The 27,829-nt window shown below is 35.8% G+C and overlaps 2 protein-coding genes across 10 annotated transcripts; one reads left to right on the top strand and one right to left on the bottom strand.

Annotated features, from left to right (window-relative positions):
* Nucleotides 1-3,431: 3,431 nt before the first annotated feature.
* LOC109852528 (protein Cep78 homolog) lies at nucleotides 3,432-8,190 on the bottom strand. Of its 2 annotated transcripts, none has more exons than XM_020423750.1 (7): nucleotides 6,891-8,190; nucleotides 6,394-6,575; nucleotides 5,950-6,176; nucleotides 5,013-5,242; nucleotides 4,677-4,861; nucleotides 4,208-4,591; nucleotides 3,432-4,099 (listed from the first exon to the last, which is right to left on the bottom strand). In XM_020423750.1, exons 2-7 carry the CDS (start codon nucleotides 6,445-6,447, stop codon nucleotides 3,635-3,637), a joined length of 1,545 nt encoding a protein of 514 aa, XP_020279339.1. In that variant the 5' UTR covers nucleotides 6,448-6,575; nucleotides 6,891-8,190; the 3' UTR covers nucleotides 3,432-3,634. The 2 variants fall into 2 exon arrangements, with proteins under 2 accessions (XP_020279339.1, XP_020279338.1); XM_020423749.1 differs by having other exon boundaries at nucleotides 6,394-7,081; nucleotides 7,229-8,190.
* A 175-nt stretch (nucleotides 8,191-8,365) lies between these two features.
* On the top strand, nucleotides 8,366-27,670 carry LOC109852541 (high affinity cAMP-specific and IBMX-insensitive 3',5'-cyclic phosphodiesterase 8). Of its 8 annotated transcripts, XM_020423780.1 has the most exons (22): nucleotides 8,366-9,500; nucleotides 9,813-10,621; nucleotides 10,803-10,983; nucleotides 13,216-13,311; nucleotides 15,867-15,952; nucleotides 20,569-20,628; nucleotides 20,732-20,922; nucleotides 21,125-21,184; nucleotides 21,265-21,331; nucleotides 21,416-21,583; nucleotides 21,796-22,010; nucleotides 22,320-22,456; nucleotides 23,139-23,269; nucleotides 23,416-23,523; nucleotides 23,639-23,832; nucleotides 24,034-24,312; nucleotides 24,571-24,697; nucleotides 24,789-24,926; nucleotides 25,106-25,267; nucleotides 25,368-25,497; nucleotides 25,599-25,666; nucleotides 26,040-27,670. In XM_020423780.1, the coding sequence occupies exons 3-22, from the start codon at nucleotides 10,890-10,892 to the stop codon at nucleotides 26,118-26,120; spliced, it is 2,592 nt and encodes an 863-aa protein (XP_020279369.1). In that variant the 5' UTR covers nucleotides 8,366-9,500; nucleotides 9,813-10,621; nucleotides 10,803-10,889; the 3' UTR covers nucleotides 26,121-27,670. The 8 variants fall into 8 exon arrangements, with proteins under 8 accessions (XP_020279369.1, XP_020279367.1, XP_020279372.1 ...); XM_020423778.1 differs by having other exon boundaries at nucleotides 8,366-10,621; XM_020423783.1 differs by lacking the exon at nucleotides 13,216-13,311 and having other exon boundaries at nucleotides 8,366-10,621.
* Nucleotides 27,671-27,829: the final 159 nt, after the last annotated feature.

Raw genomic sequence — 27,829 nt, 5'->3', positions numbered from 1 at the left:
TTTTTTTGCACAAGAGATTATAAAAACATAATATAATATATATGATAATATTATATATATTATTTCAATATGTTCTATTATATTTATTTGTATGTATTTGTTTTTATTCAGACTTACAATAATTACAATAAAGATCGTTTCGGTTACTGCTTTATTTCTGACTCACATGCGCCTCTTCTCACAATGATCTTTCATCATATGTTCTACATGGTTCAATTTTCATTTTGTTTAAAAAAAAAGATAAAATAAGAATTTCGGAATAAATAAATTCTCTTTCGCGTACAACTCACGGTTCTTGAAGTGGAAGGCAATCGAAACGGAAACGCAAGATGTTTCTCAAAAGAATCTTAGATTCGCGCGTATTTACAACTGTTTTCATCCTAGCCGTGCGTATTACGCTGCTATCTTCCTTCTGGCAATATCGCAAAACGTATATACGTTTCGGACTGCACGTGTTGCGTTCACGTCTTTCCTCGCTCCGAGTCCGGTATTGCACTGTCGACGAAGTCTGCGTCCTCTCATCCATCACCGAGCTAAGAATCGCCCGATATAGCCGGAGAAACGACGAGGAAGGCCTCGCAAAGGTCGACGCGATATCTCGACACGACGTTGCGATTTGTCCACCAACTGTGTATGTGTTTGTGTGTGTGTGTGTGTTTGTATGTTTCGTCATTTCGGAACAAAATTCCCGTCGTTCTCGTCGGTCGAGAGAGAGTGTCCCGAGAGAAGTCTCGTTGCAACTCTTCATCGTGTAATTCTGACGCTCGACGTATCGATCAATGATTTCCCGATACACGATTATCGCACATTTCTCAGAAAGACTTGCGACTGGAGATCAGATTTATTAACTAAACCCTGCTTGCAGATTTGAAAATCCATCAAGTAATACGTGTTAATATTTTTCTAATTTATGCGAGAGAGAATTGCTAGTTTCCTTCTTCCCAGCAAAGTGCGTCATCAGAATGGAGAATTGGGATGTATTTTTTAAGTCGTCGTATACACAATTGAAGAGAGCAAGGCAGGAAGCGAACATTTCTCGCGACGTTTATACGCTCATTGCGATACGATTGCGTCGAAAAGGCGGGCGGACTCGCTTTTATCGTTCGAGCGAGAACTGCGAAGGGCGGTTATTATTAATTGCTTCCAGAGGGTTTTACAACCCGGCGGTTAAAGCCACGGTCTTTTTTACGAGCATCGAACGGGCCGGGGAAAGCTCGACTCGCTTTTCCCACCGCAACGCGCGCGCTCTCTTCCCGCTCCGAACACTCGACCGGAAACTTCATTTACATCGGCAGCATCTATAAAACGGATTAATTGCAGCTGGCCGCACGACGAGTGCCGGCATGCACATATCCGGAGAACGTCCAACAGATAGAATTTATCCGCGAGCGAGTTCTTTTCCGAATAGTCATAGCGTGACTTCGAAATTCTCTTTTATTCACTACCTATTATATTAATGTAATATTAGAAACTTTAATATGTACAGAGAGAAATATGCGAGTGATAAAATCTTTTTTTGTAAACACGCATATACGTGCGTATAAAAATATTATACTTAAAGCGAGAGAGAAGCAGAAATAATTGTAAACTCGCGGTTGTGCGAGAGAGGGAGAGAGAAAGAGAAAAACGTATACGCGCGAGATTAAAATTTTGATGTGTTCTTTTACAATTGTAATCAGATCGATTCGCGCTCGTGAATCCGGGAATATTGACGAAATTTCAAACGCGATTTAAACTCAGTGCATTAATTTGCAGAACTTTGCATTCTTTTATGGAAATAATTTTGAAAGAGAACCACGGGGGAACGAATTACATTTATTTATATTAATTTTGCAATTATGTTTTTACGACGACAATTTATAATGTATACAACGATAAATAATATAACGAACGCGGAAAATTTGCGTGTAAATTAGTTTGCAATTTTAAACGTGCGCGAGCTCTAAGAGGATAACGTTAAGGATGTAGTTCATGAATAAAGTAAAATTTTGCCATTGGTTAAAAGTAGGAAACAATATTACCGCATACAAATCAACGAGTTTTAAATGAGGAAACCGCGCGCTGGGGGAAAATGAAAAGACAAAAGTTGTTGGATCATTTAACGAATTAACAATTATAATCTGCGATTAGAATTCCCCGTGATTAGCATAAGCCCGCGCGTCAGTGCGGCCGAAAAGTTTCCGGCCGTTTGTGCGCCAGTGCCAAAATAACCACGAGAGTGGGAGTAATTTTATGCGATCGCGCCAGAGATTATGAGGGAAAAGTAGCCGGCGAAGTAGTTGAAGTACGTTAAGTCAGGGAGCCTTGCTATCTTAACAAGATAAATCACGAAGCGCCATTGAAATTAATTTCTTTTGTTTAATATCGTATTATTGTAAAATTATACAAACGCGAACTAAATCAAAATTAAACAGCAAGATCTGTTTTCAAGTGTTCTTTTTATTTCTCGTTTTTTGATTTAAAAATGCGCACTCGCGTGTTATTTCTCTTCTCGTCCTTTCTACATTTAAAATATCGAGAGAGAAACATGGTGTACGGAACACCATCTGTGCGTATCTTTTTTAGTACGACGCGTCGATAATGCGAAAGATATGGATACGTTATCGTTGCACAGTAAAGTCCGTGTTATCAGTATACATGTATACTGATAACACGGACTTTACTCATGCATGAGATACCATGTGTGACGTTACATATCATCGCACAGTAAAGCAGGTTGTATTACCAGCAGGTGTAACTGCGATTCACACAATCGATTCATATTTCGTCACTCCCTGCGTATAATTACATAAGTGTCATATACGAGATTTTTGGTTTGTCGCATAGTGACACTTAGAAAGTCATGTTCTTTATCGTCACCAAATATTAAAAAAAAATATTCATAAGTAAGGTAAAAATTTTAAACCGAAAAATCCCTTAACTAAAGAAACTTTAAACTATGAAGCTTTAAACTTTTAAATTGCTCTCTAAAATTTGCGTTTTGGAGTTACGGGATTATACGTAGGGAGTGACTATTTTTTATCGTCAATTTATTTGTTTTAACTATTAATTTTCCTGCATTGTTGCTAGATGGTGTCTGCTGTACGCACAAAGTAAGTCTTCAGCGGCTCGATTGATTCGTTCCGTTGCTGTTAGATGACAGATACTGTACCGAAATCAAGTTTAAATCGTCTCAATCGTCAATTTTACACATTTTATTGAGAAATAAACTGCTAATTAAAAAAAATTAATTTTTTCGTAGATATAGTTCTCTAGAGAATTCTCTGGCGCAATATATATGTTATATTTTCCGTAATTTCTTTTTTTATTTCTAGAGATATGACTCGAACGTAAGTAACTATCTTTAGGAAAGGAATACTGAATAAAAATACGTTTTAGAAAGGGTAAATGTGGTTGTATTATTTAAATAATATGCCATTTGTACACGGTGTATATTATTTTTATTTGCATCAACTCGTACAATATAAAATGTGTGTGTAAACCATTAATACAAATTATTTGTACTCAAGTTATCGAGTAACTAAATGTTTACGTATAAAAGAAGTATAAAAAAACGTATACAATTATCGTGTCTTCCATTTAAAGAAGTCCATCAATCTTCTCGTAACAAAATAAACAAAGTTGCTTTGATATGCTAATTTTTGTGAACAATGGATCTCTCTTCGTGTTCGCTGGCTTTTGCACTTAAACTTCTTTCGTCTGGTTTTAGCATTTTGTCTCTCATGGATATTTTTAACTCGTTCAACACGTTCTGCACATTAGCATAAACTTTATTTTCATAGATAAGTTTTGAGTGAATAGAATGTTGCGTGGCAATTTTGTTCAACAGATTTTTGAACCGCGGCTGAAGTTTGCGATACGCTTCTTCGGCTCTTAAACGACGATTTCTTTCGAGTGCGAAAAACTCCGTGCTATTTTCCAAAGTCGACATCAGATTTCGATTACTCTCTATCACAAACGACAAGCATCTTTTCAATTCAAACGCATTCGTCCATTTTGTGCGATTTCTCGCAACTGCGTTGTGCGGTTCACATTTCTTGCCACCGGGTCTTCGCCACATTTGCGAAGTACAACCGTGTTGTTTCTTTAATTGAAGATCCTACAAATACGTAAATAATACATAAAGTGCAAGTAAACATACAGAATAAATGTAAAATATTAAATTTTAAATTGTTAAGTAAACAAAAGAGAGTTTTGGACCACTTACAGCTTGATGTTTGGAACGTTTGGTTTTTTTCAACTCGCTTTGGGAGAACATGTTCTTCGAAATCATCGCAATACGTTTACAGCTAAACAATCGTTTCTTCATCGGCATTCTTTCTCCTTTACGTTTTCTCGCCTTCAGAAATTTGCGAATAATTTGCAACATGTCAGCGGGTACTTTGTTATCTCGGAGATCAATGTGCGTAAGCACGCTGTTCGTTTGCAGAAGCCCGAGCACACTTTCTCCTCCGCGTTGACTGATCCCGCAAGACCGTAAATACAGCTTTTTCAACCAGAAGTCGTTTTTCAGCATACGTATCAATTGTCGCAAGCCAGCGTCGCCGAATTTGCAATTCCCGTCGAGTATCAGCACTTGCAATCCTTCCTCCTGAAAAATATATAAGTGCAACATTAAAATATTGTGTAATAAGATATCGGTTTAATTACATATTGTTGCTTAATGAGATACGTACCGCTATTGGGTGACCGTCTCGAGGAACCTTTGATTCTTTCAAAGCGGTTTGCAACAAGTCCGTTTTTCTCTTTTTCAAAAACAGCGACAACATACTAGCGCTTCTATCGGTGAGACGGCACGACGACAGATTTAACATACGAAGACTCAAATTGTGCTGCAACTTTTCCAGCACCATATTGCATCCTGCAAAACAAGATACGAATATCAATTATGTTATTTCGTGACAATTGAAATTTTTTTCTCCACTATTATCCAAACTTGATAGTAATTTTAATTTATAAGTACTTTGCAAATTTCAAGTGTTGGTTTTATAAATTGTATGCGTGATCCAAACCTGTGTTTCCTATGCGACATCTGGCCAGCGACAAGCTTTGCAGATTTCGATTACTTGCCAACCCATCGCTTAGAATCTCTAGATACTTAAGTGGCAAAGGTACACCATCGAGTGCCAGACTGGTGATCATCAACGAGTTTCTCAAGCAATCAGCAAGGGATTGGGCGAAACGTCGTAGCAGATAATTCGTGTACAAGACTGGCTGTTCTCGTTCCTTGCGCGCGCATCTCCTGAATGTGCGAGTAGAATGCCAGTCCATTTGCCATTTTGCAATTTTTTAAATGTATTATCGTTTGTTGGCATTGGTCATGTATATATATTTTTTTTAACTTTCCCCAATTTTGACCATTCCTTTGGTATCTCTTCGCGCGCGCGCGCAATGTTACCTGCAAACTCAAACTTACAGGAAGTAGTATCCGAAAAGAAAGATGCTTGTGATATTTTATTATTTGCTCATTAAGAGATATTTTACGCGCTTGTAGCGGTACTATTTACAAATTCCTATCTTTAGAGATAATATCAAAAATTGTAAATAAAATATATATAAATTTTTCTATATATTTATACATATGTATGAAATCAAAGTAAGAAGAAACATATATAGTAAACCCGCCTTAAGCTCACATATGAAAAATCTAACGTTATTCTCTTAATGAATATATTTTGCATTTGTGGGAGGAGATAAATATGTTATTAATTTTGTTTTGCATTGTTTAAAGCAGATGTTTTGAATGTGCTATATAGCGAAATAATTCAAATAATGAAAGTGTTAAGTTTGGGAGATAGAGAAAGAAAGAAGAGTAAAACAGAAGTATTTTAAAAAGTACTAATTATTGTCACTACCTAAATGTATTAATCTGCATGTTGAAAAGAACACATCTGCCAAATAAAAATAAATTGTCTAGGCGATTTTATCTAAGACATTTTTGTCATTTACCGTAATCTCACGAGCTTCTCTTCCGTATTCGCTTTCTCTCTAATCTTTTTCCGACGACATCGACTGTATATGCAAATTTTTGACAAGCTCCGATCTCGTATTATACTGTCCAGTATTGGCGACCAATCTTTAAAATTTATGCAATCGGCGCAAAATCGCAAGCAGTTCTTTGGAAGATGCAATTGCACCACCGGCAGGGGTTTTACGTTTTTATCGCGACACAGTACCTTAATTAAAAATTATATACATCTTATCGAGAAAAAAAAATATGAAGGAATTGCAACATTAAAGAGGGGGGTTATTAAATAAAAACTGTCCGTAAATCTTTTACTCAATCAACGAAATTACAAACACAGTGTGTCTTATAAGTTAATATGTTGTATCTCTCACAAAGTAACGCATAAATTAATGGTTATGTGTGTTAAAACAAATTTGGCAACGAACCTTGTACGTCCTCTCAAAATGTCCACTAGAATTTATCACTTTATAATTCTGCATGTTAACTGTAACTTTGCACAGTCACGCGAAGGTTTTGATATACCTCGATATTTTCTATAATTTTTGTCAAAATACACGTAATCGAGAAAATGTGAAAAATGTCAGATCGCACTCGATCTGAATATGCACTAGAATAAAAAGTTGATAAAAAAGTATTGAACAGTTGAAAACGTGTTATAATCAGACCAGAATTTAAGAAAAAAAAAATGTTCTATTATATCAGATTTCTAAGTACGTACTTAGGTTTCGTATTTTCAAAGATTGTTGCTAAAATTAATGATATTGCGTGTTTAACGAAATTATCTAATTTTTTTCTAGAATAATCCTAGTCTTAATTACATCTTTAAATACACACACAAATAGACGATAGTTTACGATTTGTTATATATTTAAATTAATTTCTATGTTAGATTAACTTGTGTATACACTGAGATTTAACTTACTTTCTTTACTTTTCTGTTGTTCTAACTTCGCTAACACATTACTGTATTTAGAAAATTAGCAAATTATACCTGAGTAATTATCTTACAGCGTTATGATGTGCAATATAGTACATAAACACTTAAAGCACACGTACAATGTGCTTCTAACGAGATGCTTATGTGATTGTAGTTAACTTACTTACAAAAATCCTCTGAAATCACAAAATATAATGTGTTAAGTAGTATAATGTATTAAATAGTTTGACGTTTGCATATTTTAGATTTACGCAAATAATTAAATTAATTCGACAATAGAGACATAAAAAAGTTAATTGCGTACTATGATTGTGAAAGACTACCTTTACTTCTCGTTATCCTCCTAATTGCCATATTTAAACGTTCGTATCCGTTGACTGTTGGGTTTTGCTCAGTATTGTATTAAAAAATATATAAACCGACTATACTTCTTCACAAATGGTCCTAAATCTTCAAGAAGAATTTATTTGAGGCCATCTTTCGTTAATTCACCGATATCTCAGAAATTCACAACTGAACGAATATTATATGTGTCCATGTATTATATATTACGTAGAGAAAATAAAAAATTAATGTAGAATAAGTACATAATTATAGTACCGATACAGATACCACTAAAAGTGTACGATTTAATATTTTTGGCACAGAAGAAGAAATAAATCCTAAAGAAATACAGAGAAATCTTTTTTTATGTTTCTTTGCGCGCGCTGGTTGTTTATTTCTGTGATTGAAAATCTATTTAAAAGTTTTCTTAATAATATTTTTACTTTATTTTTATTTCTTTATACTATATTTACTTGCAAGTGGCGTCACGTGGAATTAAATGTAGACAAGGGGAAGAATCATTGCTTATCACTATTTGCGACGTGCAGTTGCTATTATTATCAGAATATGTGAGTTTAAAATATATACATATATATTATCTACGCTTTATGAACATTATAGAAAACAGAAGTTAAGATAAAGAAAAACAATTATTGATACGTGTTCATTTATAAACACACTCAAGAAAGGCAATCGAACAAGAATTATATTTGCAGTAAAACACATCTCTTTACTTATTAATGTACACACATGCAAAAAGTATTGTCAGAAAATACGATGAGGAATATTTCTACAGAATGAAACATTAACTATACAATAAAAACTACTTTTATATAAATAAGTAGTAGTGTATAACAAGTAAAAAATTGTATTAGGTATAATTAAATATCATCAGTAAATATTATGTTTTAATAAAAAATCGTGCATTATACAGACGTGAGTTGTAGAGAGAATAATTTATAAATGTTAAAAATATACACATTATGTACATATATATCTCTATATATTATATAAAATATTGTCTGGAAATATACATGTGTAAAGGAGAAAATGTATAAAGAGAAAATGTCAAATATATTATATATAAGTAAAACTTTTATGAATTATTAAGTAAAATTGTAATAATGAAATTTTTTTTTATATAAAGAGCACGAATATATGTGTTAAGATTGTATACACAAAGAAATGTTGCGTATAAAAAAGCAAAGTAAAATTTATACGTATATATACTCTATAAATAAATTGATACTATACATGTAAATTGATTAATGTATATATGTAAAAAAATGAAGCAATCTCAAGCGATCTATTTTAAGAATGTATTTGTGCAATATACATGTATGATGCATCTCGAGTCGCGAGTTGCGCGAAAAAAATTCAAAGACACACACGTTGAAGTAGAAGTCGTGTTAAAAAAAAAAAAAAAAAAAAAAAAAAAAAATACGGCGAAAGAATATAGCAAATTGGATATAAAAATGCCATGACACGCTGAAAGCTGTTGCGCAAACATAACTTACGTTACGGAAATTGTAAAACGTTCCTAAGGAATATCGCTTTATATAAAACAGTTATGTTAAGCGGTTATGTTAAGCGATTAAATTTACAGCGATAATTTCCTAGCCTCTTCTATTTGTCATTCGCAAATTCTCTCTACCCTATTCTCCTCCTCCCGCCTCGTCTTTGAGAACGACGATTGTGACTTAAATCCCCGTGCAAACACGCGCCGATCTCTTGTATCTCTCGTGTGCACACTCTCCTTTGTATGATCAAACACTGCTCGAAATATACGCGCGTGGCTTTATTTTAAATGATATCGAGATGACGGGGAGGCATTTTTGTTCAAGCGAGACATTGAACGAATGAATTACGCAGATTGCGAGACATCTGCTACGTCGTCCTCGGGAAATCGCACAATTTAGTCAGTGAGTTTGAGGCCACTGAGCTGCCTACATCTGAAGAGTCTGTCTTCATTAAAATCTCGTACACACTTCGAAGTGCGTGTCGCCTAACAATGCGTCGTTCGCGATTGTTCGAACTGCTTGCCAGTGAAATCGTCGTTGTCAACGTCGTCGTCGTCGTTGTCGTCGTTGTCGTCGTCGTCATTCTCGCTGTTGTTTCACCGTGATCGTTGCGTGATATCGCGAAAGTTCACAGCGGAAAAAGAATTTTACTTTTTTTATTTCGCTAGCTTCGCGATAGTTGTCTTTTTTTTTTTCACGTTTGCAAGATGCATCAAGATAATTTGTGACCTCGAAGCGCACCGATATATAGGTGAACAGAACACTGACTATTTACGTCCAATTAACAGCGCTTTGCTCCTATTTATTAAAGTATCTAATAGTGTCTTTTTATCTTATTACTGTGTGCTTTTTTTTATCTCGTTACTCTGTGATGACCCGTGCTCTGTGACTCGCATCTCTCGATTTTTGCTTTCAGCTCGCAAGATCTCGCGAGAATATTAAAGCTATTATATTTTGCGTGATTTTTTTTTGCTTTGTTTTGTTTTGGTTTTTCTTAATATTTAAAAAAGAGCTCTGTTTACTACAAATTTTGATCTAATTTCGGAAAATCTTTTTCCCGAAGGCTTTTTTTTAGGTACCCAGTTTCGTAAAAATTTTGAACGTCCGCTTTGGGAACTGCATAGAATTGCATCACTACGAAAACAATGCCTCCGACAATTATGCACACAACACTATTTGCCCGCTTCATGCCCACACACCTCGTAATCGAACAAATTACGCGAACGACTATCTCGCGCGCAGAACGTCTGTGATTGCGCACACCGAGAGAAGATCGTCTCGTGGAGGCTGCCGCGTACAGACAATACGAGCTATTTACGAAATGCGCCGCGAACTTTTGAATTTTACGTAGACACACTTTCGACGGCGAGATAAGATAAAAGCGAACTGAAGAACTGAAAATTCGCACTGACGCGTGACCCCGATATGTGTGCGAGAAACCTTCTTCTCTTGACGCGCGCGTTTCAATGTCGAATTAACATCGTCGTGGAAAATTTTCGTCGATTTTGACGATACCTCGTCTTTGCAAAATCGGTGAGCAATTAACCTCCAAGTATGCTCGCGTTGACGTAACAAATCTTTTCTTAATCGTTTTGCGTGGGAAACGCCGGCGAATATAGTCTCGATTGACTCGGCGGCACGTATCGTTTTAGCGTTTGATCTAGCGCGACTCGAGCGATCTTTAGCGTGCGTCGTTTTAAAGTGGTGTTCGATCGACGCAATTAGCGCAATTCCTTATGCGCGTTAATTAATGCAAAAGAGTTATTCGTTCGATCAATGTACGGGTTATGCGAAATCAATGGGCAGAGGATTGTTTCCTGCGATCTCGAAATAAGCGAACTGATATCAAGCATGAGCGTGCGCTTTTATGCGGTAAGTTTTTAACACACGTTTTCAACTTAACGAGTTTCGAGCTCGTAAAAATTTCTGTCTATTTCTTGTTTTCTCGTCTTTATTTTCTCAAAGATTTATTTTGCGTTAAAATTGCCGCAGTAAACCGGAATGTAACCTAACAATTTTACTTTGATCACGTCTGTCATCGACGGCTCCACAGAATCCAACCACCGGGTGCTGCCAAAAGTTACCGACGATGCGAGAAACGTCAGAGAGGTATTGGATGAAATAGGAACTCGTCTCAAGAATGGGATGCAAGACTAGCATACTGAAGCGCATGAAGGATAAAGTCGAGCTGGAGAAAAGCGTATCGTCGACCAGAAGTTCTCTCGTTACAAGCGGTACGTAAACTTTCGTTCTTCTCCTTCTCTATTGTTGACATTAGTAATTTTGTTATCGTGACTTTTTTGATGAAATCGATTGTTACACAATAATTCTTTAAAAAAACGTAGAGATTTAAAACTTAAAACGGAGTGACCAATTTTTTAAATATATATTTTTATAACAGTTTCAAACTCTAGACACAAGTCTTTGTATTCCTTAGTGAAAATAGATGCGATTGATGTAATATTGTTTTTTAGAAATAGAGTTTACATGCTTCATATAAGTTACAAAATCAGAAGTTAGTTTTTTTGACAGTTTTTTTGCGAAGTATAAAACAAATATGGTGACAATAGCATTTTTGTATATTTCTGATAAGGAATTACTGTGAAAATACAGCAAACTATAATATTAATTATATTATTATATAATTAATTAAAACTATTGTTATATTTCGTGTTAACTATCGTTCCAGTTTCCAAAGAGCAAACCGTACATCAGTCTTGTCTAAACAGTTTGTCATAAAGTTTAAATACTTCCTTCCGGTTGCACGCGATGTTATCAAGTTCGCGCATATTCGGCCGCTGGGCATGCGGCTGGAAAATTTCAAACGTCAAAGCATCTAGCAATCTTTTCTCGAAGGTCGACTCGTCGTCAGTTACAATCTTTCTCGGGAGTTGCCCGATAACTCGGTCGCAACTTGAGAGAAGTTCTCTTTGCAAAATCTTTTTTTTTTCACAATTTTCTATTTATAATTTCCTTTTTATAATTTTCTCATCTCCAATACTTTCTAAACCGCAATTTTTTCACCAATAAATATGTATTGAATTACTTAAAAAAAAACTTGTACCTAAACTTTTCCCGTTAACTCCAACACTTAATTTTTTTTTCTAAATCCTAATTTTAAAATTTTTCAATATTTTTTACTGACCGTGAATTTTATTATCTCAATTTTTTAATGAATTGCCGCACTAATCTCCGATGTTTTATCATTTTTATACGGTCACATGGGATCTTGTGCGTTTATTATGCAAATGTTTGTTTCTGCCTTCCGGGGTTTTCAACCGTGAACAATATTGATTGACACGTTTCAACAAAAGTTGTATAATAATCAGGAACGTTATCGTTGCGTCCGTGTCACGGATAAGCGTGTATCTTTAGCACAGAACGGAGAAGGGAAGGGCAGGGAGTTCAGGTAACAGTGATTCTCCTTGACCTAGTCTTTCTGCGAGTGAGCGCGTCGCGTCGTGCGTGTGCCACGCTGGAGCCATCGTTCGAGACGTGAATTAATCAGACACATGGATCTCTAGACATTGCGACTTTCAGTTACGTTTCTAGTTTTGCGATTTAGAAGTCCCCGCGGCACGCCGTTTGGCCGAATAATATTTCGCTCTCTCTCAAGGATCGATTCTAGGACAAATAATTCATTTGTTCTCCGCGCGCCAAGGATCTCTGCCGTTTCTATTTCTGTATATACCATTTATTCTATTGTAGTTTTGTATGCCAAAGTTACATTCATCAATGATCCTTTACGAGTTATATACGTGAGATGTTCTACATATTTGTTGCAATGTTGTGTCTTGTTTTTCTAGAGAGTTTCACCACGATACAATATTGATTTGCACTATTTTTACAAAAAAAAAAAATAATAATTTTAATTTTGCAATATTTTAACGTAAGTCTATCTACGTGACTACATTATTGTTACTAACAAACCTCTTTTTTCACATGTTTGCTACTGGATATTTGAAAAACTAACTCTGATTTCTCGACGATCGTTACTTTTTTTATAGCTGATAATTTGCGTGAGGAGAATTGATGTTTGTCGGGCATTATTTAAGTCGCGTTTAACTATATAGCCGATGTGTGTCGCGAACTATCGTGCGAGGCTTATGTAAACAGAGCTATTTACGCGTACTATTATTGTAACGCGCTCTTCGATTTATAAGTATTAAATATTTTATGCTCGCGTATATATATATACTATATGCAGACGAATGCAAATATACTCGCGATCCGGATATCGATGCGCGGCAATCAATTATAGCGATCGAATGTAAATACGCGCGCGTTGCGCAACGCGCGCTTTGTTTTTTATCGTCTCTCTACGTATGTAAATGCAGGTCAGGTACATCATCGATCATCGATTTTCTCGAAAGCACATTAAAGTTACTTTATAATAGTTTACAGTTGATTCAGCTTATTTAACTAACACATAGTGTTTACACATGAATAATATGTATTGTTTGCAGATATAACAGAGACCGACAGGGAGCAAGAAAGTCCGAGTCTCGTGTTCGACAAGCGCCATTTTGACGCCGAGGAGGATGTTCGCAAATTAGCTCAACGTCAGTCACGATTAAAAAACACATCCGTCCGATATTAAGTATAATTGAAAAGCGTAACATCTATGTGTAGACAGCCGCGCCTCTGTCATTTTACGTATAATTCAAGACGACAATCGATTTTTTAGACTTTTTGTCAGCAAAACTCTGTCATTTACGCGCAATATTATTTTTTTTTCTCTCTCTCTCTTTCTCTTTCAATTAGTTGATTAATTTAACTTTAGTAATGCGTGGTTTTTTTTCGGAAGTACGAAATCCTGTATGAACTACTTAGCTCATCAACGCGCACAATATTTTAACACACTGGTGAACATGAACACGTAAGCAAGGTATCGGCTGCTTAGATTTTTATCTTATCGCGGATCCAGTGTTATATTTGATACACTCTAAATTTATTTAAATACATATTTATCGCGCGCAAAAGCGTACGTGATTCTCATGCCGATCAAAATAGTCAACAATAGTTTTTTTTTTTTTTTATTCTTCAAAGATTCGGAATTGCGAATATAAATCTGCGAAATTTTATCGTTGCTCGGCATTCAAGTTTCGCTGTCTAATTCATATGATTTTTTATTTGTTTTGTCAACTTCAACTTTCTTCGTATTTATTTTATCTATTTTATCTATTTTTAGCGCTGGTCTATTTAAATTCGCAATATAATGTCGCTGCCCCAAATGGACCCCGCAGTATCTCAAGTCTCCCCGACGACGCTATCGCGTCACTCTTCTGTAAGGCCGATCACTCTCGAGTAGAATTTTAACTTGGTCGATTTGGTACTCTCGGTTCAGTCGCTGTCTTTGAGCCGCAAACGACACATCGTTCTCGACACATTGAGACAAATGTGTTACATGCCGATGTTTATCGTCGACTTATAATCCACTTCGCGACTCTGATCGCCCTGCATTATCATTTATTGTGAAATTTGACCAATCTCAAGTGTTGTTTGTTGTGCGAGCACGTTTCTCACTACTTATAAACATAGTGTCCGAAAGAAACGCAGGTCGAATGTTGCGGACAAATTGAATTTTGATTTGACTTAGATGCTCTGTGTGCTTGAAGTTGAGAAAATATGCGCGTGAGAGCTTCTGATAAAATTCTAGTCTTACGTTAATATATTCTATTTTTGGATTCGTATTTTTAGATTAATATTTAATAAATAATAAGTTTGCTTGAATTTAATTATTTCAAAAAGTGAAAGTTAATTATAAAGATTAAAAATAATGTTGACTTTTGCGTTTTAACACCATCATGGAAATGACTGAATTTTTGATGCAACGTTGTTTGAAAAAAAAAAAATAATAAATTACGTATGCGGAAATATCTACGTAGTTAAGATTACACGATTGTGTGTACGCGTTTCTCGAACAATCTTTGATCTTCGCAACAAAAATAATCGATCAATCGCGACTTTTGTTTAAATCCAAGCAATTGACTCCAATCGTCTACGAAACAGAATAATCTCGATAAGACTTTGCGATTGTGGTCGTCAATTGAAATAATCTCAATTTGCAACAGGTCGGGTTGTGTGCAACAATTGTTTCTAAACATTTCTTCGGCAAACTGTGTCTCTTTCACGGAGTCTTTCGCGCGTGTAACTCACAGGCGCGTGATAACATATATGCATTTACGTGTAATGAGAACGGACACGAGAAATCGCGATTTTCAACAGTGCGAAATTACGTAATTCCGCGTAATTCAATGTGATTGCGAGATCGGGAAAACGTAATTTATACATACATACGTATAAATATATTATATATTTATGGCATCGCCACCGAGTAAATATTTCTTCCCAAGCGAGGAGGAAGACATCTGGGAAGACAAACTGTTTCCAAATCATTTCTCTGGTGCGTACTTTCAGTCGTATTACGTATATTAAATTTATTTGCAACTTTTTGATTTTAAATAACGTGTGTGTTATAAAAATTTTTCTCAACAACATACGTCATCCTGCGTAAGTGAAACAGCCTTTCAAAAAATTGGAGCAGCGATCAATCTACTTTGCCAATTATATCCAATTGACTTCTAATTGCAATTAATGTTACTGTGACCCACAAACCCCACAAAACATTAAACGGACAAAACACATCTTTCTAACGAGAGACTTTGTCGCTACAATTATTGACGCATTGGCGATTAATGTGAGTTAATTGATAAATCGGAAAATGTTCGAATAGGAAAAGACTAACGATGAGTCTAAATATAACGTCGCTCTATTCCACGGTATCAAGCGTGCGACTCTAGAGTCAACAAAACGTTCAATTATGAAGCTATGGTCACGTACGACAACTACCTGTTGCCAGGAATTTTCGATTATTCGCGGAAAACATCCGCTTTAAAACTCGGAGCATGATTGCAAAGCGTATTCGTAAATATGAATTTTTTTTGTCATCGGCATATCGGATGATGATGACTAAAAATATAATCGAAACGAAATAGTATTTAATGAATTAATTGATATGGTATTTAATTTATTTACATGGCACTTTGACTCAGCCTACGTTTTGTATTTTTTCTAGTGATCTTATTTATTCTTTGTACTTTGTGAATTGTTTTAGGCAAAACGGATGTGCGTGACATCGAGGATGAAAAAACACACACTTTCGAGACCACCACACTTGACAATGGCGATTACTTAACTATCGTAAGTTATATATATATAATTTATTAATATTATTAATATTTGATAAATTTTTTTCAAGGATTTTAAACGCGTCTTTTGTATATTTAGTTTTTTGTATATTTATTTCAAATGATTATTTAAAAACTGTTTAAAGCAAAAAATAATCAAAAAATTAATCATTAATTTTTTATATTTCGCAATTGACTAGTTGGCAAAAGTATATTCAGTTTTAATTGAGAAATAAATTCTTAATGTAAAACTTTATTTTTAATTTGATATATTTTAATCTTAAATTGTATTATATTTTACTAAAATTAACTGTCGAATTTCGTATGTAAGCGCTTAAATAGAATCAATATATTATTTTGTTAAGCATTTCGCAAAAATACTGAGTGAAACTTGTAAGCAACGCAAAGTGATTAAAGACGATGCACTTGACGATAAGTGACGTAGCGCGTGACGTAGGCATGTGTTATCGTATTTTCTATTAATCGAGCATGTTATCTGCACTCTTTCACATTCGTAATCAAAGATAAGAATCGCACAGGTATTGTTCTACTTCAGATTTTCGAATACGGATAAGAGGCGGGTAGTTGGTTTTCGTCGTATCGTATCGCGCTCGCAGCTATTTCTTTTTCTTAATTTTAGGTGACATCGCGAAAAGTTTTGCGTAACCGCATTAAAATTGAAAAACTAATAAAAATTGATAACAGCGTTATGTGCATTTGAATATATTTTTAATTTTCTATTTAATTAAATTATTTTCTATTTAAATTTTCTATTTAATTAAATAATTCTATTTAATTAAATTATTTTCTACTTAATTAAATCTATTTAATCTCTATTTTCAATTTTCTGTTTAATTTTATATTTAATTTTATTCTATTACTTTATTTTGTTGTTCGATAACGCGTCAATAATTAATGTGTTTTATAATTATTTTTGTTATTTAATTAATTCTCTCATTCTGTTATTTTAATATTTCTGTTGTTTAATTAATTCTGTTACATAATTATTTCTGTTTTATGCAACAGATTTTGTGCGTACTTGTTCAAAATCGACAATATAATCATATCTGATATCGTCTATCCAAAGTCTAAAAAAATTTCAAATCACATGTGAAAATAACAAAAATGTTAATCTAATGTTACAAGATAGTAATTCTTTTTGTCTACTATTGCAAACTTATATTGCGTTCGTAAATTATCAAACAATTTTTAAAATGTTTAATATAATAATGTTTAATATAAATAGAAAATACAAGAAAGAATCGTATTAAATCACATTCTAACAAAGAGAATTTCTTTGAAAGTCAAGCGAAATTGTGCGCGTAAATAGCTCGAAAAAAGAAGCCACGTAATCCCATTCGCAAAGAATATTTGATCATGGAAGAGAGAACCTAACAAAAAAAAAGAAAAAAAAACAACCGAGAGCGAAGGATGTCCCTTGCGCTGTCAGCCCTTTACGTTCTCACGGGGACTTTTCATTGTGCAACTCGCCCCTCCTTTTTACAAAGTTACACGATAAAAGACGCGCGGAGTTGCGATTCTAAATATACCGCACATATATATATTTTTTTTCTGCGTATCGCTGACGCGGCCTTGCAGCCGCGGTTTCCCTCAATAATTCGCGTGCCGTTTTGTAACAAAGTTTGTTGCGCGGGGGTAATGACAAAAGGGTAATGCTCGCGATCGACTCGCGATAGTCATTTCTCTCCATTTGCCGAGGATTAAATATGAAAATCATCGAGCGCGCTTCAACGACAGCGGGGCATAAACGTTCGGTCTGAATAATTGATTCGCCGGGCGCAATCGCAGTGAGCGCGATTTCCCTCATTCGCTTGCTTTTCCTCGACGAGTTCAGATCTCTCTCCCGGCCGAAGGATTTTATAAACGAAGTCTATAGACAGTGTCTATAGACGAGGTCTCTCTGGCGCACGGATGAAGAACCGACAGTAGGAAATGTCAAACTGTTCGCGGACCAAGTATGCGAATACGCGAACGTTTTGGGGTTTTTGGTCAGGTAAGAACAGGTGTCGCGCGTAGAAAAAAAAAAAAAAAAGAATTCACGCTTACGGAAACGTAACAAAATCGATTGCGCGACGTGCTCTCAGCTTTTTACCTCTGTGAGTGTAAAGCTACCTCGCGAGACAGACTTTTCCGTTATTTCTCACGAGCAATAATAGCTTTTGTCTACTTTGCGTTGAACACGAGCATGTGCTATAGTTTTTTTTTTTTCATCCGAAAGAACCGCTCAGACAAAGATCGCAAGAAGTTTTTTGGAACACGTTTTGATGTGATAATGTGTTGCTCTCTTTTATTTTCTTCACTCCGTTCTTCTTTATTAATCGTTCGCGTTTTGCGAACAAACACGCTTGCTTATGTACCTACTCTGTTTTTCTCTCTTTCTCTGCAACCGGTCACGCAAGGCAATTATTACAATTGTCGGAGAAGCGAAATTCAGTGAGGATAGAGTTTGATGCTATAAGAGTGCAAAAAGCGAGTGCAGATTTCGCCGAGTTAAACTGTTTGGCGAGGCAACCTGTTGAATGGCAAGTTTCGAATTGTTTTTCGCACCGCGTTTTCCGCAAATTGTTTTTGTTCATTTATCGCACGTCTTCAAAGAAGCAATCAAAATTTTTACGTGTATTTTTGTTCCTACTCCGCAGCTAGAGATTAGAATACAAGTGTGTGCTTCGCTAAAGATATTACACTTGTTGCTCACGTTATCCACTTGTTCATATTCACTTCTGCAGAAGGCGGTGATTAGTGTCTCTACTTGTGTGACGAATCGATAAAGCAACAACCGCATTTTTTTTTCGGTCTCTCTTTTTCTCACTCGCAAAACTTTCTCCATCTGAACCAACTTTTTCACTCTTCTCGCGAGTTTTGCTCGGTGCTCGACACTTAAAAAAAAAAAAAAAAAAAAACCGAGTTTCTCGTGTCTTTCTTTCTCAGGACAGATTAAAAAATTAAGGAACGCTCGTTCACGACATGAAAAAATGTTTGATCAAACGCGAGGTAAAATTTTCTTCTTTCGAAACGACCTTTTCTGAAGAGAAGATCGTCGTAATGAAACTAGTTACAGAAAAAAGCACGTGATAAATTTGCAACACAAAAAGAACATTATAAGTTTTATATACAAATTTTTTAAACTAGATAATAGCGAGACCTGTTTTTTTTTTATTACTGTACTGTGTTTTTTTTTTCAGAAGAGAATCAGCCGGGAGAGCTACGTAATTTAATGCCGAGACGGAAAACTCTTGTTGTTTGTTACAAATGTACACGTGTGTTGTTTTTGCAGCGTTTTATTGTATTGAGAAAAATTATGCGATATCGCTTATTTATAAACGCTTTTTTTTTTTTTTAATTGTAGAATAACTATTTTTACATAGTTTTATCTTTGCCTCGTCGCAAAATGACACACTATCATATTACACGTAAGAACTCTACTACACACTGACGATCGTCTTATCGGCAAGTAGAAATTCTGCAATATATCGAGCAAATTGACCTTCTTATTGATAGAATTATAGACTCTCTGATAGATAGTCATCATCATTTCTCTGGAAACGATTGGTCAGTGTTCCGATCACTGTTTCCGACGTTACACGTTCGCTCTGTCGACACGAGTATCGCGCAAATTCGAGCAGCGAAAAAGTTCGCGCACAAAAGTCGAATATGTGATATTTTCTGTTTGTGATTTGCGTGCGTTGTGTCGGAAATAAATAAATTAAGTGAGAAACAATTGAATGTGAACTCGAAGCTGCCTACATGCGGCGTTGGTGCGTTATATATCTTCTATGCCGGTTTTATCGCTGCTGCGCGAACTAAAACAAGTCGAGCAATGAACAGACAACCGACACTACCGGTGCTCTACATCTGCGGTGAGACCGATCACGGCAACAAAGAGGAATCGCAAACATGGTACAGCAGCATGTTCAATGCCATGTGCGGGCGCAGGGTAAAGAAATGGTGCGCCAGCGATAAAATGCAAGTAGCCGAATCGACTCTGGAAATAGCGACGCGCATTAGGGTATGAATTTATTATACCGATCTGTCGAAAAAGTAGTGTTGCGTTAACTATGTATTTTTTTTAAATACCATTTAGGAACTCGCTGTATGTTAACACAATTGAAATTATTATTGTTATTATTTGTATACACACACAGCAAATTGATCTCTCTCCTCCCTTTTATAAGTTTCGCAAAACATTCTGCGGCAAAACGATCTTGGATTGCTTCAAACTTCATTGTGATTCGTTTTTCAAACGTGTTTGACGTTTGTAACGCCAGGTTAGAATAATACAATCCGTACCCGTTCGATCTGTCGCAAAAATGAAAGACCAAATTGCGTATCACCACGAGATCGCCACGAGCGTAGAAAATATTAGTCCGCGCGCGCGTCGTCGGAAGAAAATCTACAAGCTACTCGAATCAATACATTTAGATAGAGCGGAATCATTAGTACGTATTCGACACGGATATTGATGCATTTGACGCGTTAAGTCTCTGATTAGATTCGAAGCTCGATTACAGATCTCTACTCATAACAATCAGCGTACAAGTTGTGCACAAAAATGTCGCGTCGCATCGCGTATAAACGTTCGTTGTTCACGTTTGCATTGTTTGTTTACAGAAGGGGCCGCAGGATCTCGATAGGTATTTATTGACAGCTACCGCGCCCAGTATCGTGAAAGTAAGTATCGCGACGTCTCTTTATGTAATAACAAAAAAAAAAAATACACATCTTCTCTGTGTGCTTTTTTGTTTACATACTTTGTAATTAATTCATCGTGCAGATATTGTTAGTCTTTAGAAAAGATGACCAGCAGATGAACATACTCGCTTCTACGGCGGGAAGACTGAACTGGAGCGTGTCGGTGGCGCACAACGCGGAAAAAGCAATAGAACTCTATCAAAATCGGGCCCACGAGATAGTTATAATCGATCATAGGGGACATCGCGCGACCGAGGGCGACGCTATTTGTAGGTACGATATCCAATGAGACAAATTTGAACAAAGTTACAAATGCGCAGAAAAGGCACAGCGATTTAATTAGTCGGTTAACGTCAATTGTGTTGTGTTATTTTGATATTCTTCTCTCGCAATGTGTCTAACAAATCTATTTACACGTATTCCTCGTATAACGAGAGACAATGTTTTTCTCACTTCTAAGACCATTTAATTTCAGAGCGATCAGGTTAACTCCGGTTTATCACAATTCCGTTATCATAGCACTCGTCAAGAAATCGTAAGTGTCTCGATTTTGTTTTTTTTTTTTTTTTTTCGTCTTATATTGAAAAATCTGGATTTTGCATCTTTGTGTTTTAGATATTTCATGCTCGAAGAGAAGGATCATATTACATCGGTGAACTTGTTGGAAACAGGTTTTACCAGAGTGAGTAATTATATAAAGACTATTGAATTTTAAACAGATATTTTTACAAAAGCTTTTTCTTCACGTTTAATTTTTCATTTCCAGGCGTTGTTGGAGTGTTCTCACGAAGGTATATTAATAAACGAATTAATAGGAATCTATGCTAGCTCGTTATTGCCTAGAACGCAACTCGCAGCTGCGCATGCATTATATTTGGCACTTGACAGGTGTCACGATATGGTGCACGTGACTGACGATAAAAACGTTGTGCAGGTAAAGATGCAGGCAAAGAGCAACACAATGCATTTGTTATATTACACAGCGTGCACAATGTATGTCTTGAAATTTTAATTAAGTTCTAAAAAAAAAAATCACACACGGCTCATTGCGTTTGTTGTTTGTCTCTTTTTAATTTGAGATTATTATTATTATTATTATTATTTAGAATTGGTAATTTCACGTTATTTTTTTTTTTTTTATTACAGTTTCTAAACAAAGTCAGCGAAAAATTGTTAGGGTATAAGAAGGAGGAAGTATTGGGGAGAAATCTCTCGGACATAGTCTACTACGAAAATTTCGCTCTCATGGAGCAACAATTGAGTAAGGGTCACGAATTCGAAGGAAATATGAATTGCAAGAGGAAAAACAATCAAACGGTCACGATCAATTGCAGGATAATTCCGTTCTGCACGACGTTAAAGTACGCTTTTTGTTTTTTCAATCCTCTATCGAGAGACACATTATTCACATTAATCTATATTTTTTTACAGTAGCTTTTAAGATTGTTTATTTTATTATTATTATTTTATTTTTTTAAGATGTTTTATTCTTTACATGTACTACTTTCAACACACACTTTAATATAAATATCTCTCTTTATTTTCAAATATTTTTAGCGTCAATCAAAAACTTGTCCATACTTTTTTAATACAGATTATCGTTATTATAAAAGTGCTTCATTTCTTATCCCAAAAACTACGATTAAATTATGTCATCAATTCTATTGCAGAAAGCCAACTCATTACATATACGTCTACGACACGATCTATCTGTCGGAAAATTTAGTTGGCAGTCCGATCGGCAGCCCACTGCACCTTTCGTACAGGTCAAGTGTGTTGAACGCAAGGAGAACTTCTGGATCCGAAGGTGAGAAAAGATGCTTCTCTCTCGTAATTAATTAAAAATGACTACTCTAAACAAATATATCGATCAATCTATATCAGCAGAGTAAGAACCAAATCATCACAAACTGATACACAGATAGCGTTCTCGATTTATCAATATACCCTTGTGTTTTATAAAGGATAAAACGTATATATATATTTTTAAAGACGCGAATTAGGTCACCGGCAATTTTTGCGACGCATATATTTTTGCGTTAAAAAGTTATCACATGCGCTCGATAGTACGTATCGACGGTCGTAAACATGTCGGGAAATTTAATAGCGCGCGACCGAAACACCTGTTGTTAGATATCGGATAATGAGAGAGCGTTTTCTTTATCGGAAAGTTCACGCTCTTCTATTATTGTTTCTAATATTAATCCGCACATCTTAACGATCCATTTCCACAATCAAAATGTATTTAAAAAATACGAGGAAAAATAATACATTATTTGTGCATTGCGTTTAACGTTTGATTTGAAAAATCAGTTTATAATATACTTTTCTGTAATATTAAGTTTTAACGCGCGCGCGCGCGCGCACACGCACCGTGTCATACTTTCAAGCGTATCGAAGGTTTCAAAATTTCGTGTGTTGCACAAGTTTCTTCTAATACAAAAATAATTGATGTTTCAAGAAAAACGATCGACCTTTTTGTTTCGCAGGCCGCAGACGATCCAGCTTACAGAAATTAAATTGCTTGCACTTAGAAGCTCCTATTACGAAAGTCATTACGCTTCTCACAAGCGCGATTACCGAGTCAACTAATCCGGAAACAGCGGCGCAGATCGACAAGGTACGTCCGATTAAGCAGAATCATTTTTTTTTTTTTTTTCATTATATTAGCCTCGTATATAGTCTCATCTCAATGAGTAATAAATAAACGCGCGTGTATTTTCGAGCATCTATTGCGCACTAATCTCCGCGTTTTTTTTTTAACAGGCGATCGATATCCTAAAGACGACGGAACTTTACGTGCCACATGTTAAGGAAGACAGAGCGATGTACAGCGATCCGGTTACGGCTGATCTCGTTGGCGCGTTAATTGCTGTAAGAATTTTTGAATATTTTTATTTAATATTTTTTTCTCTCCTCGTTCGGCGAAAAATGTGCGAGCAAGTGTTTCTCTCTCTCTTTACGCTTTAAATTATTATTCGGTCAACAGTCTCCGCGAAATGCGTGGGAATCGAGAAGATCGTCGTCAGATTCGGCAAGAATGTCTACTATCAGAGCCGTCACAAGTCCGGCCAACATGCTGATAAAAACTGCTCACGGATCGCAGCAAATCATGGAATTGCTGGACAAGTGTTTAGAGTGGGAATTTGATATATTTAAGCTTGAAGTGTTGACTGAGAGAAGGTAAAGATCTCAAAAATTTCAATAATTTCGTAATAATTAACTTTAACACACGTAACTTTAATCACCTTATCAAATTTAACGTCATAATGTTTTGATATATTTGAACGATTACTTTAAAAAAATTTTTTTTTGTAACTCTTTATGCGCATGATTCGTATCTAAATAATCGTGTCTTGATTTATTATGAACGTCATCACACAGGCCACTTGTTTTTCTGGGCTCGGCGATCATGAATATGTTTCAAGTGTCGGCTAAGTTGAATTGCGACGAAAGAGTTATGCGTAACTGGCTGGCGATTATCGAGCACAATTACATCGCGGAGAACAGCTATCACAATTCGACGCATGCCGCCGACGTCTTGCAAGCGACCGCGAGATTTATGCAGTCAAAGAGAATGAAACAAATCTTAGACCCGCTGGACGAGGTCGCCGCGTTAATCGCCGCCGTTGCGCACGATATCGATCATCCTGGACGGTCCAGGTGAGATAGCCCGCTTCTGTTATCGATCAGATAACGTGACGTACTTGTTTTGTTGTAGAAAACGTAATTTTGCAGCGTAACATGTGTGAAATGTTTTTTTATCACGTTCTGTTGTCGAGTTTTTATCAGGGTTTGCGAAATCGACGCGTTTTCTTAGCGTAATAAAAAAAAAAAAAAAGATAACGACTTCTGTATTTGTAGTAAACTTTGATCTCGTGTTCGAGTGAATGTATGATTGGATTTTAAACTGCGTTTCAGTCAATTTCTTTGCAACGCCAACAATCGTTTGGCGATACTCTACAATGATCTGTCGGTTCTCGAGTCGCATCACGCAGCCTTGACGTTCAAATTAACTTTATCCGATGACAGTGTAAATATTTTTAAGGTAAGTTTCTCTTCCGCTATCGCTAATTCGACGATACAAGATAGACTTCGAAATTACGTAGCACTTGGATTGTAATAAATATCTGTCTTAGAATCTAGAACGAGATACGTACAAATTGCTGCGGCAAAATGTCATTGACATGATTCTGGCGACTGAAATGACGAAGCACTTCGAACACCTGGCGAGGTTCATGAACGTCTGTAGCGCGAGAATCGGCGACTGTCAAGATGTAAGATATATACGTATAGTTTATTACGTCTAATATACTTCTCCACGTCACATATATGTGTACACATTAAAAAACTTGAATGATAACGTTCACGCATAAAAAACTACGACACGTATTTTCTCGCGAGAGAAACAAAATTCGCGCGCGAATTTGCTAATGAAATCGAAAATCTTTTGCAGTCATATTCCGATTCTCTGGACATGTCCGTGATACTGCAGCCGGATAACGTGATACTCGTCAAACGAATGATGATCAAATGCGCGGATGTGTCCAATCCGACGCGGCCGCTCAAGTGTTGCATCGAATGGGCGCGACGTATCGCTCAGGAGTATTTTAGTCAGGTGAAACAGAACACAATTTCGATCGCCAACTCACTGGTTTATTCCGAGGCGTGTGTAATTCATCGCGTAATTTTTAACGAATCTGTCGACCGTTTTACAGACCGACGAGGAAAAGAGGCTCAAGATGCCGGTAGTGATGCCGATGTTCGACCGATTAACGTGTTCGATACCGAAATCGCAAATCGGTTTCGTCGATTACATCATCAACGACATGATCGAGGCTTGGGATGGTTCGTTTTTTTTCTTGAGATGATGAATTTTCGCAAAAGAAATTTTCGTTCGCAAAGAGATTTCACATGATTTTTTATTTTCCTTCATTTTTGCTTCACAGTGTTCATCGACATGCCGGAAATGGTGGGCTACATGCGGCAGAATTACGTTAAATGGAAAGAGTATAATGTAAGAACATCATCATCAGTTTCAATTTAATTTAAATCTGTAGCTGTGAATACTTTGAGAGATACATATAATTTTAATGCAATATATCTTTTCAAATTCCATAATAATAGAATATTCTTAGTTGATTTTTGTGTGTTGTTGCGTAGCAATGTTATTCTACTTATTTTTTTTTTTTGAAAGTTTGAAAGGAAGAGAGAGATATATCGGACATTCAAATATATATATCACACTTAACACATATTTGACATGTTCTTCAAAATTCTCGACATAAGTTCTACGTTCTGCGCCCATATAATATATTACGATTTTGTTAAATTATTGATTTGTATATTTCGTTTTGCCAAATTGCGTGTATATATGTTGTGTGTTACAGGAGCAAGGTATCTCGACTCTGCAGGACCTCGAGAAGCTACAGCAACATCCCGATTTGCAGATACCGCGATTACCTTCGTGAAGACAGCGTGTTGTTTTTCTCATTTTTTGTTGTTGTTACATTTATGCTGCGACTATCTGCGCGCAAAGACGTGTGTATAATATTTATATATATTTAAGAATAAGCGGACACACACATATATATATATATGATAAGATGCAAATCAGTTCCAGGAAAATATATGCAATTTGCTTGTTTCCGCGCGCGCGCGCGCCGTATATTTGTATTTTATGTATAGCTCCGTTTTCCTCTCTCGGTTTTATCTAGCTATTTTAAAACACGTGACGCACATCAGCAAGATGCATATAGTATAAAGTAAGGAAATACCTTTGCGCGTAGCTTCCGTAATTCTCTGTGTGTGTGTGTATGTGTGTGTTTACTTCGAGATCATTGGCTGCGAATTTTGGCGCGCGTACGTGATCATTAAAAACAAATATTGTACATGAAAGCGGCTCTAATAAAAACTAAAAAAAAAAAGACTCAAGAGAAAGAAATATACGTTGAAATCATTTTTTGTCAAGCCTCCAGAATCCCTTAAAAATCGCCACTTCGTAAATTTAATTTCTTACTGTGAAACTTCGACGATGCGCAGTTGTGCTACTTGGAAGGGAGGACTTGGTGTAAATTTAAACATTTGAAAGAAAAACAGAGACTCAAATAATTATGGATCCGGATACCACTTTATTGTATTTTTTCTTCTCCTCTTACTTTTTGCCAAGAAATGGCGCCGGGCCTATTTCTATGCGCATGAGTATATAGAATTAAAAAATTAAAAAACCAGATATATATGTGTATATATACATAAATAAGTTTATAAGCTGTTTATATATATATATATATATCGAGATGGAATTCCGCGTTAAAAGTTCGAATATCTAAAATTCTGACAACTAAGAAAACGTGTATAATATGTAATTTCGGATTGTTACGAATTACAAATCTGTGTTGTTTCTTTTTCGTTTTTTTTTTTATTTTTTATTTTTTTTTTTTTTTGTTCTTCACGTAAGTGTAGAAAGTACGCATTCGCTCTGCTCAAATCTCTGCTCTGACATAACATGTACGTTTGTTGTATATAATAATCTATGTAAGAACGATACAACGCGCGAAATATATGCTGCGTATTACAAAACCAAAGGAGAATCGGTACAGTCGTTTTTTTTTACATCAATATATAACATCAATAAGTCCATCGAGTTACAAGTATCGCCTTTTTGTTTTTTTTATACTTGAGTGGTTATTTAAGTCACATTTATCGTGAGTTATTTTTTGGTTTTTTTCTTTTTCTTTACGTATGCTCTGAGATATACAATACATACATGCACTTTTACATCCATATAACGCAGAACTCCCCGTGCGGGAAGAATCGCGTGCGATTGAATCAATGGCCGTTTTATCCAGTGTCGAGTCATTGCATTTCTTATGCCTAAACATGGGGATCGGAGATCCGTTTTTTTTTGTTTTTTTTGTTTTTGTTTTAAGTATTTCTTTTAGATCTTATTCTAGACGAACCATACATTTTACAGCAACAGTACGTCGGAATAGAAGTTGTAAAGGGCATATAGAGACAAGAAGCGCTTCACAAGGTTCTCTCTTATTGCGATTCTTTTACATAAATGTCCGTGCTTGGAACCAGGTAGACGCTGAAATACCGCGCGCGGTTAAAGAGAGTAACACCGGGCGGCAGACAAGGAGATAGAACTTAATTATACTTTAGCTTATCTTTACTACTA

The sequence above is a fragment of the Pseudomyrmex gracilis genome, unplaced genomic scaffold (genome assembly GCF_002006095.1).
Source record: "Pseudomyrmex gracilis isolate BER0280 unplaced genomic scaffold, ASM200609v1 scaffold_30, whole genome shotgun sequence".
In the NCBI taxonomy this organism is placed as follows: Eukaryota; Metazoa; Arthropoda; class Insecta; order Hymenoptera; family Formicidae; genus Pseudomyrmex; species Pseudomyrmex gracilis.
The sequence above is the reverse complement of the archived record's forward strand: the minus strand, read 5'-3'. Positions and strand labels throughout refer to the sequence as shown.